Source organism: Chiloscyllium plagiosum, unplaced genomic scaffold (genome assembly GCF_037043375.1).
Source record: "Chiloscyllium plagiosum isolate Xiang-an unplaced genomic scaffold, Cpla_swu_hap1 HiC_scaffold_31, whole genome shotgun sequence".
NCBI lineage: Eukaryota > Metazoa > Chordata > Chondrichthyes > Orectolobiformes > Hemiscylliidae > Chiloscyllium > Chiloscyllium plagiosum.
Window position 1 is genome coordinate 49,609,206 of NW_028270169.1, and position 12,254 is coordinate 49,621,459.

A 12,254-nucleotide genomic window follows, 5' to 3' on the forward strand; every position below is an offset into this window, starting at 1 on the left:
TCTCCTAATAAGCCCACCTTCTGAACTCTGGAGTCAACTTAGTGAACCTCCTCTGCACCCCCTCCAGTGCCAGTACATCCTTTTTTAAGTAAAGAGACCATGATTGTGCACAGTACTCCAGGTATGGCCTCACCGGCACCCTAGACAGCTGCAGCATAGACTCCCTATTTTTGAACTCCAATCCTCTAGTGATAAACGACAATATTCCATTTGCCACCTTAATTATCTGCTGCATCTGCAAACCAGCAAAATGCAAAATTTTGAAGATGCTGAAAATGAAAGCAGGAATTGGAAACCTGAAATTTGAAGCACGTACCTGATAAGTTATCCTTCTTTTTCTCCCACAGGTGATGCCTGATGTATTGTTTGCCCTGTTTTTAGTTTTAGCTGTAACTAAAGAGAATTTCACTTCTTGCATTGAAAAGGTTGATTAACCATAATTAGTCATGTTTGTTTTTGGTATACTTTCTGTTGAAGTGCCCAGTTTTTGATCGGAAGAGAGAAAATCCACTTACACCCATTTTATAAATGAGTGCAGGCCTGGGATCCTACTGACTGATACCATTTCTCCAAATAATAAGGAACCTTTCTGCTCATTGTGACTGGCATCACCATGCTACTTGTCCTTTTGAGCTTCATTCAGTCCCTTTAAAGCTCCAACTTTGCTATTCCACATCTTTTTAATTCTCCCTGCATTTGCAGTGAGCCCAAAATTCTACCAACTTCTACTGTATCTTCATCATTTCTCTTAACCTCAGGTCTGTGCTACAAAGTCATCTCCTGTATTTGCCAGCTACCAGCTTTTAAAGCTAATTTTTGCTAGCAGATAATCACTACCTGTGGATGTTTTTTTCTCAACTTAGATGCCCTTTTTGCTTTTCCCTTTATTAAATTTACATAAACATTTGTTAATTTTCAGCATACGCTGAAAAAATAGGGTGATAATCCTTGTGGACAAACAAGTTCATTTTTCTCCTGAATTGCAGATATGAAAAGGATCCTTGGGTTAACAGTTTATCAGAGGGTTATTTCCATTTGCAGTGCTTCTGTACTGACTATATTGTGTAAAACGTTTCCTCCTTTTGGGGACTGTGCGGTGTATGATGGTTTTAAAAAATGCTTATCATAAAAGTAAAGGTTATTTGAATAAAGTAAAATTGGTGTTTATAGTTGTCTTCCAAGTACAGGGTTAAACAAATCGTTAATTCTGCATTCTAATTCTGTTGTGGATTGCCTACTATCTCCCACCCTATCTAAACTTGAGCTCATGTGCAACTCTGCTTCCTGCCCACTAGTCTCATTCACCCATCACGCTTCTATTTACTGACATATGTACATTTGAAGGAACAATCCAACACTCAATCTCCAGTGGCTCCCATCTTTATAGTCTCTCCATTATACTGATTCTGCCACTTGAACATCCCCAGTTATTAATTGATCCACAATTGGCAATCAGATATTTAGCTGCAATGCAAGCTCTGGAATTTCCTTGCTCATAATCTGCTCTTCTAATCTTTTAAGCAGTCACCCTAGATCTAGCTCCTGAAGTTTTTCATGATCCTGTTTGGTTCTGAGGCAGATTTTGTTTTTATTTTAAATATCTTGGCGTGCTTTTACTATGTTAAAAGTCCAATGCAATTGGTTGTTCAAAAATACATGAATCTTGAAAAAGATGCTTTTTTAAAATCTAACAGAAGAGCTTGTGTTTGTTTAGCATTTTTCACAGATCCAGGATGCCCTAAAGCACTTTACAACCAGTGAAGTACTTTTGTAAAGTAGTCACTGGTGTAGATGATATAGCAGTTAATTTTCCCAAAGAGAGATTCATTTATAAAGGCAGTTAATCTATAGCATTGTTGGCTGAGGAATGGATTTTGGCTACCGAAAAATTCCTCAGTTTTCCTGAAATAGTGCCTTATATCTGCTTGAGAATACAGTGAATATCTTGTTTAAAAGGCAAAAATAAATACTTCTGGGCTACACTGGATTATAAACCTGTTCAGGATAATGGATAAAAATTAAAATTAAAATCCAGTAGCTATGTCACTATGACTGTTTAATCAAACATTGTACTGATCTTTAAAATTATTAATCTGTTTTTTATTAGTTCTTAAAGTAAATTTGTTTCACCAACAGCAAATTTTCCATGGTATCTCTGCAGCAGGTTTCCTGTTAATTGTTTGACAATTTTGCATACTGACATTTTGAATTTCTAATGATCTGAAACTCATCAAGCGTTTAAAAAATTGTATATGCCCAGATTGCGTTTCCACCTAGTTGAGCTTGTCCAAGAAGGATGTGACATTCCTTGTCCAGAGGTGAGGTTACTATGAATGAGTGTGAGGTTTGCAATAAAGGTTTATGAGCAGTGTCCTTGTTCAGTCTTTCATTTTCAATGACATCAGTGATATCATTTCAAATAGGAAGTATTGGAAAAGCATAGAGGGTTGATTAAAATACAGAACTGTTGGCCAAGTTCCTCACCAAAAATAGTTTGTTGGAATGGTTATGTAAAAACATCCCAGTCTGCTATGAATTAAACATGTTTCTTTTCTGTGTATTACTGGCTAGTGTACCATGAGTTGGATAATCTATCTTCAATATAGTAAATTCTCAGAATGCCCACTATGCTAATCAGTTTTGATCATGGAACATACACTGTGTGAGTTAACATGAAGATTCAGATCAAAGGTTGTATTATGTTTACTTGCATGTGAAGCAAAGCAAGACGAAGAAAGCATAAACAAGGTGTAAAAGCAACAGTGTGAAGGAGGTGCTATCTCCCATCTCCACCTCCAAGCTCACCTTTGGGGATGGGCATTAAATTTGCCCAAATACGACTCCTTTAAATGTTTGTGACTAGAGTCCAAATGTTTACACTAATGACACTGTAACAAAGTATTCTGTACATCAACTTTCTGCATAAAAACAATCCTAACTTCCTTACAGTTTTAATTTGATAATTGCTTGCCACCCACTGCTCAATCTGAAAAATTAATTTGTTTTAAGCATTCTATGAAGATCCTTGAACAATTTTAAAAGATGCAGTTGCATCTCTCCATAGGCCAGTGAAATTAATCCCAGTATCTCGTTTGGTTATTCATGCATAACTGTTGTTTCCCACCCTTGGCTTATAGAGTCTTAGAAATTAGCGAGTTTGAGAAGACTTGTAGCTCAAGTTGAGGTTCTGGATGTAAGTTTGCTCACTGCGCTGGAAGGTTCATTTTCAGACGTTTTGTCACCATACTAGGTAAAATAATCAGTGACCCTCTGGTGAAGCACTGATGGTATGACTCAATTTTTAGTGTGTTTAGGTCTCCTTGGGTTGGTGATGTTGTTTCCTGTTCTTTTTCTCAGGTGTTGGTAATGGGATCCAAGTCAATGGATTTGTTGATAGAGTTCTGGTTGGAGTGCCATAGAGATGTACAGCATGGAAACAGATCCTTCGGTCCAACTCATCCATGCCAACCAGATATCCTAACATAATCTAGTCCCATTTGCCAGCACTTGGCACTAAACCCTATTCATATATCCATCCAGATGCCTTTTAAATGTTGTAATTGTACCAGCCTCCACCACTTCCTCTGGCAGTTCATTCCATACATGCACAACCTTCTGCGTGAAAAAGTTGCCCCTTAGGTCCCTTTTATATCTTTCCCCTCTCACCCTAAACCAATGCCCTCTACTTCTGGACTCCTCCATCCTAGGGAAAAGGTTTTCTCTATTTATCCTATCCATGCCCCTCATGACCTTATAAACTACTAAAACGTCACTCCTCAGCTTCCGACACTCCAGAGAAAATAACCCTAGCCTATTCAGCTGTTAAGTTTTTTTTTCCTGAGATTCTTATGTACTTGATGCAACTGCAGCATGCCAACTTCTGTGAACAACCAAGTTTTATTAAGCACAGTACAATACAAGCTTTGGAGAAACCCTGAACATTCTTCACCATGCTTGCGAGTTGTGTCCAGGGGTCTCTGGAGGAACCTTTCAACACACACCTCACAAGGCTTATGGGTTGTGGCAAAAGCTCTCTCTGAACAAAGGAAACAGTCCTTCCTTTATAGAAAATCTCCACATCACAATTAGCAATGCCCACAAGACATCCCCCAGTCACTCCCTCACAGTCATCTGCCACTCAAGACACAAAGCAGTGATCACCTCACCCCCCCAGAAACAGTGTAATGTAAATCATCCTTAATGGTCAAATCTGTTGCAAATAGTTTTTTTATAACTATGGGGGAGTAGTCAAATTCCAACTGGAATGTTCTTACTGATTTCTGAATAGGGGATGAAAAAGGTAAATCACCCCTGAATGGCAAGGGATGGGAATACAGACCTCCCACATTCCACCGGTAAGACAAAGACACACCACCCTACCCCCAGGGCATTCAATTTCTTGCAGGTCAGCAGAGCAAATTAACTTTTTAATATCACACAGCCTCTCCCTATAGCTCAAACCCTCCAACCCTGGCAACATCCTTGTAAATCTTTTCTGAGCCCTTTCAAGTTTCTCTGCATCCTTCTGATAGGAAGGAAAGGAGACCAGAATTGCACACAACATTTCAAAAGTAGCCTAATCAACATCCTGTACGGCCGCAACATAACCATCCAATTCCTGTACTCAGTGTTCTGACCAATAAAAGAAACCATACCAAACAACTACTTCACTATCCTATCTGCCTGTGACATTATTTTCAAGGAGCTATGAACCTGCACCCCAAGGTCTCTTTGTTCAGCAACACTCCTTAGGACCTTACCATTAAATGTATAAGTCCTGCTAAGATTGCTTTTCCAAAATGCAGCACCTCGCATTTATCTGAATTAAACTCCATCTGCCATTTCTCAGCTTATTGGCCCATTTGATCAGGATCCCGTTGTACTTTGAGGTAACCTTCTTCATTGACCACTTACACCTCCAATTTTGGTGTTATCTGCAAACTTATTAACTATATTCCTTATGTTCACATCCAAAGCATTTATGTAAAGGATGAAAAGTAGTGGACCCAGCACCGATCCTTGTCGCACACCACAGGACACAGGGCCTCCAGTTTGAAAAGCAACCCTCCACCATCACTCTGTCTTCTACCTTTGAGCTAGTTGTGTATCCAAATGGCTATTTCTCCCTGGATTCCATGAGATCTAACCTTGCTAACCAGTCTCCCATGAGAAAACTTGTTGAATGCCTTACTGAAGTCCATATAGATCACATCTACCCCTCTGCCCTCATCAATCCTCTTTGTTCCTTCTTCAGAAAACTTGATCAAGTTTGTGAGACATGATTTCCCACGCACAAAGCCATGTTAACTATCCTTAATCAGTCCTTGCCTTTCCAAATACACGTAAATCCTGTCCCTCAGGATTCACTCCAACAACTTGCCCATCACCAACATCAGGCTCACTGGTCTATAGTTCCCTGGCTTGTCCTTAACACCTTTCTTAAACCGTGGCACTACGTTAGCCAACCTCCAGTATTCTGGCACCTCACCTGTGATTGTCAATGATACAATTATCTCAGAAGGGGCGCAACAATCATTTCCCTAGCTTCCCACAGAGTTGTAGAGTACACCTGATCAGGTCCTGGGGATTTATCCACTTTTATGCTTTTCAAGACATCCAGCACTTCCTCCTCTGTAGTATGGGCATTTTTCAAGATGTCACCATCTATTTCCCCACATTCTATTATCTTCCATGACCTTTTCCACAGTAAACACTGATGCAAAATATTCGTTTAGTATCTGCCCCATCTCCTGCGGCTCCATACAAAGGCTGCCTTGCTGATTTTTGAGGGGGCCTATTCTCTCCTTTGTTACCCTTTTGTCCTTAATGTATTTATAAAAGCCCTTTGGATTCTCATTAACTCTAACTTTTTAAAATAAAACTATCTCGTCCCCTTTTTGCCCTCGTAATTTAAAGCCCATTTTAGCATGGGTTGTTCCAAATTGTGGATATGGGTGGAATTCTGACCTAAACAATGTATTTCATAAATATTTTGCTTTATCTACCTGCCTCAATTGTCAGGAAATTATGTATTTGGATCCCCTAGGATTCATATACACTCAAACTGAAAACAGTATTGTGAATTACCTCTCTCTTTTCCAGCTTAATTTTCTGCCTATTGTGTTAACTTGTCAAAGCCTTTTTGAAGTTTCTCAGTATTCCTTGCTGCTTGCAAACTGCCTCACTTACCTACCAATGCCCTTGAGAAGGTAGTGGTGAGTTGATTGCTGCCTTGAACAATTGCACACCATATGTCGTAGATACACACCCACAGCTGTTAGAGGTGGGATTTCCAGATTTTTGACCGGTGAAGGAATAGTATTATCATTCAAAGTCAGAATGTTGTTTGTCTTGGATGGGAACTTGATGTCCTTATTCTTCTGTCATCAGTAGAGATTGTGAAGATACTGTTGAAGGAACCTTGGTGAATTGCTGTGTTCATGTTGTAGATGATGTTCACTGCTGCTACCACTTTGTTGTTGGAAGGAGTGGATGGTGGGTGTGTGCATCCGTTCATGCTGTAAACTAAAATGGTCTAGTCTTGATCTCTGGGGTGCAGTCCATTAATACTCATTTGCTCTTTCTGTTTGTAAGAAGAATTATATCGATGCTTTGCAATACACAGCTGTTGTGCTATTTTGTGGGGTGCAAAAGGGATGGACTGTTTGTTTAACAGTTGTGGACTGTTCCACTAATTATCAGGAGAATTGATATTGGGAGTTATATCACGATAACTATACAGGTAGCAAGGGTAGAAATCTAACCTGAGAGGGGATTCTTTAGTCAAATTGAATTGGGATTTTTTAAAATTATGGCCCAGGCAGCTTTCTTTTCACTTACTGACTATTTAAGGCTTTACAGCACTGAATGTGTTTCTCATATCGAATAAAAATAGGCAATTCATTTCATGTTTCTGGAAGTGAAAACTGGTGTCGTAAGGGAGACCAAATACCTGAAATCATTTAGTGGCTGGAATCTCACATCACCTGGTCAAAACTTGCTTCACCATCTCTATTCCTTTCTGCGTTATGGAACTTGAACCTACATCCATGTTCCAGTTCGTAAAATGACAAATTTCTTGTATCTTTTCCCTTTCATAGTAATTTAAAAAAAAATTTTTTGGTGACCTCATTCATTGACATAATAACAAATTGTGATTGGTTCCACTACATGTTTGTTATTTTCTGGATGATTTCTGAACTTTTAAAGAATAAATATCAGTCAGTTGTTCATATGGATTCTGACAGGCAATTTAATATCACTAAAATGTGGATGATTAAATCTGATTTTTCAGCGCTTTTATTTTTGGCTCCAGAATTTTGCTGACGCAATGAGCTCAAGTAATGCAGACCCTGTAATATTATCCACATAGAATGCTGTAGGACTAGAATGATGCTGAGATATTGCAGTTTGAAGTAACTTGATAATCTTTATAGAATAAATGGGCTGGCAGATTTGGTTCTGCAAATCTGAACTATCTCCCATCATTCTAACAATTTCGTGGAATGTCCAACTTTTGTGGGTTGTTGAACAGCACTCTAAACAACCTCAGTAGCCTGTGTTAATTCACATGGATACCATCCCACATGTCAAATCCTGTTTATCTTATGGGGCATCATGATCCCGTTGGTCCAAAATTCTGCACTTCTGCATGTTCTCCTGTGCTTATTGTGTTATGTTTTGGCCTTTTCAAAATAAATTTCATTCATTTTTCATTACTACTGTGAGGTTCAATTTGAAATCCTCACTTTTTGATACAAAGTTGTGCATTTCCATTGATATGAAGTGGAAAATTATTATACCAGATAAAATATTTGTGTATTTTTATGTTTGTCTTGGTGACTTGTGTTGGTTGATGCCCTTCATATGAAGCATGCAGTAATAGTATTGAGGGCATAAATAGCATACTTAAACTCTGAGGCTACCTCTTTCTGCACATCCCAGTCTGCCCAGAGTATTTTTTACCTCATCATTGTGAAATTACCTGTATTAATATTGCTGTGGAATTGCCAGGATCTATCAAACAATCCTCAATGAGGTTTCTTTTTTTTTTTTGCAGGTTGCCATGGTTGAAGTACAGCTGGAGATGCAGTACAACTATCCCAAGTTTCTGCTCATTGCTTTCAGTGCCTGCACAACAGTACTGGTTGCTGTCCACCTCTTTGCCCTACTGATCAGCACATGCATCCTTCCTAACGTGGAAGCTGTCAGCAACATTCACAATCTCAATTCTGTCAACGAGTCGCCCCATGAGCGCATGCACTACTATATCGAGCTAGCTTGGGGTTTCTCAACTGCTCTCGGCATTTTACTGTTTCTCACGGAGGTGGTACTGCTTTGCTGGATCAAGTTTCTACCAGTAGACAAAGCTGTAATGAATGACAAGGAAACTGGTCCAGTCCAGGCAGGAGACGGACACACTGGGTGGAATGCAGCTTTGGCATCCACTATCATCATGGTACCTGTGGGCCTTATTTTTGTGATTTTCACAATACACTTTTACCGTTCACTGGTAGGGCATAAAACAGAGCGCCACAATCAAGAGATTGAAGAGCTGCATAAACTGAAAGTGCAACTGGATGGTCATGACCGGGTCCTGCAAATGGTTTGAAATAGTTGAAAATGACAAAAATAAAAGATTTAATTCCTCGACCATCCTGGGATCTGGGCTTCTACAGACGCTCTCATTGCAAGTGCCAAGTGGCCGCGTGTTTATTCAGGAATCCAGGTTTACAGCTGTGGCTTTTAGTTATCTTTGTGGTTACAGCACTTGCTGCGTTGTCTAATGAAAAAATATACCAAGGTTCATGCAACTTTCTCACTCACCAAATTGAGATGTAAAACTAGAAATATGAGGTTATCCAAAAATACTTCAGATTACTCAGATACTACACCAACTGCTGATGAAATATGATTTGAACTAAAAGGAAGCTGATTTTTTTTAATGCGTAGTTCCTTACAGGCATAAAAACTGAGCTATCACTCCAGATTGAAATGGATGCAGAGATGTTGTTCAATGCCAGGTTTTCCCTAATGCTTGTATGTTTTTTAACAGTACAAAAGTGAATGCAGGTCAGGAGTTTGGCAGAAGGACAGGGTGATGGATTTGATAACTAGGAAAACCGAATGGAGGATCCAGAAATGAGCTTACGGAATAGTGTTTGGCCTGTTTGTCGAATATGGAAACTTATCACTGTAAATTCTTCCCCTCCCTATTCTACTCCAAAATTACTAATAGTGGTTTTTATAAGTATGAAAACAAAACCAGCTTTTTCTTCTGGGTTCTTGCAGGTGTAAACGATATCCAACGCTGCTCCCAACTGGTCTGAAGAGTATTATAGTGAAATAGGGCTGCTACTTGTTCTCTGCTTTGCAGCATTACTGCTTTGAGCTAATGGTATCAAGAGCTAGCTGGAATGCAGACCCAGCCTGTGCTCCTTATTTCATGACAAGGTTTACTAATGCTGCATTGTGATGTGCCACAGTGCCTCCATTTTATTTATTAACAATAAATGATTCAAATCTTGACCTGAATCACCTCTACTGTGATGCCCCAGATAATGATGCATAGGGTGTCCACTGTTCTGATCACAGCAAGTAATGTCACCACTGATGTGGATTGAAATGGAGGCCTGTTGTCTGTTACATCCTTTGACAGAAAGGGCAATTGCTCATGACAGAAAGGGGAAATATTTTCTGATGTAAATTTAAATCCAGTTGTGGGCTATTTGGACATTGCTTACTTAATTTGTATTCATGAGATTATCCTGCACTGGAGAGCTTAGCCCTTTATTCAGTTAAAAGTTGAAGTCTTTTAAAAGATGTCTTAATATCAGAGGTGCCAGTAGTTATTAGCTAAATTTGCACTGCTGCTTCACAGGTTTCCAGCTTCGGGATACCGTCTGTGTGGAGTTTGCACATTCTTCCTGTGTCTGCGTGGGTTTCCTTCCACATTTCAAAGATGTGCCCCTTAGGTGAATTAGCCATGCTAAATTGCCCATAGTGCTCGGTGCATTAGGCAGAGGGAAATGGGTCTGGGTGGGTTGCTCTTCATAGGGTTAGTGTGGACTGGTTGGGCCAAAGGGCCTGTTTCCACACTGTAGGGGGAATCTAATCTAATCTAAAATTAGATATCACTTAAAATATGAGTTACAAGAATAAAAGTGATATTTTCTTGCATGGGCTTTGTAGTAAATCTGGAGTATTTAAAAGCTGGCCAGTTTGAATTATGAATAAAAAAAATCAAAATGTGCCCATTTCAGACCTTATCTGTATCAGCTGCCTTTTTCAGAGGGTATGAGCTGATTATGAAAATTGGTGACATTTCATTGTTGAGTCTCACGTGGGCTGAATGGCCTTTCTGTGCCGTAATGAAACTAACACTGATTTGTGCTAAATGTTCTTTTTGAACTGATCCAGCATTTAGTCTTGAAGTGTTTAATCCTGATGAATAATCCCTTTTGAAAGGGAGAGATTTGGCTAGTAAGAGCAATTTCTATCTGAAATTTCCAGGAGGAAATTTGGCTGTAGCATCCATACTTCTCAGTCAGGGTTCAGGAGAGATGAAAATCTGTCAATTGGACTGTACAAATTGCAAAATAGAAGTTTTGAGGGCTATGAATTCAGCCCTGTTGCACACATCAAATGAGACCAATTGTTGCACGTTTGCTGTTTTGATGTTTACTTGTACAGCTTTTATGTGCTTAACAACAATTGTGGCCTTTTTACTGAAACTTTTAACTTCATCTGCTTTGATACTATTTGTGTTTTTTTAATGCATTATTGTAATGTGTTCCTTGGATTAGGCAGCATGTAATCATTTCTTAAAGCTTTCTGTGTACAATGTATTGCCAACTTTATGTTTCATATGTGAACACCTAATTGTCTTAAATCATTGAGGTCAAAAACTTCTGTTACTTGGATTGGAGAGCACTGAAGTGTGCCCTGTGCTTTATTCTGTGCTTTTTCCTGAAGAAGGGCTTATGCCCGATTCTCCTGTTCCCTGGATGCTGCCTGACCTGCTGCGCTTTTCCAGCAACACATTTCCAGCTCTGATCTCCAGCATCTGCAGACCTCACTTTCTCCTGTGCTTTATTATAAAGCTTATAGTTACAGTAACTTGTAAGACAGGTACAGTTGGTATCCTGTCTGAATTCTGGACAAAGATTTTGCCTTTTTTAAAACAAATTTTCTCTTGTACAGTACTTTATTTACTATTTTCTGCTAGCAAACCTTGTACATACTTTGTATGTGGTACCATTATTGTTTTGCTACCTTGGCAATTTGTCCTGTAGCTGTTGGAGAATTTAAAGTTACATTTCAAACAAAGTATTGCAAAATAAAATATGTAGTGTCAAAAACATGAGAACTTCAATTTCTGACTTGTCATTTTGTGAATAAATTAGCCCATGGTTTCTCCTTGTCACATTTTTCTTTAGTACTCAGAGGCTCATGGGATTTTCTGGCTGAGCGAGCATTTCTTTTTGACCCCTCATTCTCACCCCTTGAGAATGCCTTGAACTGTCGTAGTCAATTTGATGTAGGTATACTAACAATGCTGTTGGGCAGGGCTTTCCAGAATTTTGACTAGCAAGAGCAAAGGAATGGTGATATGTTTCCAAGTTAGGATGGGGAGTGGTTGTAGGTGCTGATATTCCCTTGTTGCTGCGCCCTTATCCTTGTATGGTTGTGGTTGTGTGTTTGAAAGGTATTATAGAAAGTGCCTCGGTGAATTTCTGCAGTGCATTTTGTAGACGGTACATACTACAACTCAGCATTGGTGGAGGGAATATATATTTGTGGATATGTTGTGTATCACGTAGATGGCTTTGCTTTGGATGGTGTCAAGCTGTTTGAGTTTTGTTGCATTTGCCCTCCTCACAGAAGTGTGGAGCATTCTATCACGTTTTCAACTTATTCCATGTAGACGGTGCACAGACCTTTGGAAGCTGGAGATGCATACTCACTGCAGGACCCCTATCTTCTGACCTGCTTTTATGGGCACAGTATTTATATGATTACTCCAGTTTGGTTCCTTGGTGATGGTAACCCCCCAGGATGTTGATAGGTAATGCCATTAAATGTCAAGGGTTAAATACTGTCTTGTTAGAAATTGTCAAAGATCAGCACTTCGATGGTGCAAATATTAGGCAAAAGTGAGGACTGCAGATGCTGGAAACCAGAGTTTAGATTAGAGTGGTTCTGGGAAAGCACAGCAGGTCGGGCAGCATCTGAGGAGCAGGAAAATCGACGTT

At 39.4% G+C, this 12,254-nt stretch overlaps 1 protein-coding gene across 2 annotated transcripts in view; it reads left to right on the forward strand.

Moving 5' to 3' along the window:
* orai2 (ORAI calcium release-activated calcium modulator 2) overlaps positions 1–11,368 on the forward strand; it is a 51,054-nt gene extending 39,686 nt beyond the window's left edge. For both annotated transcript variants that reach the window (XM_043718758.2, XM_087977525.1), the window contains one exon: positions 8,060–11,368. In XM_043718758.2, coding sequence (XP_043574693.1) covers positions 8,060–8,611 — 552 coding nt within the window. In that variant the 3' untranslated portion in view covers positions 8,612–11,368. The remainder of the gene's footprint in view (positions 1–8,059) is intronic.
* The last annotated feature ends 886 nt before the right edge of the window (positions 11,369–12,254 follow it).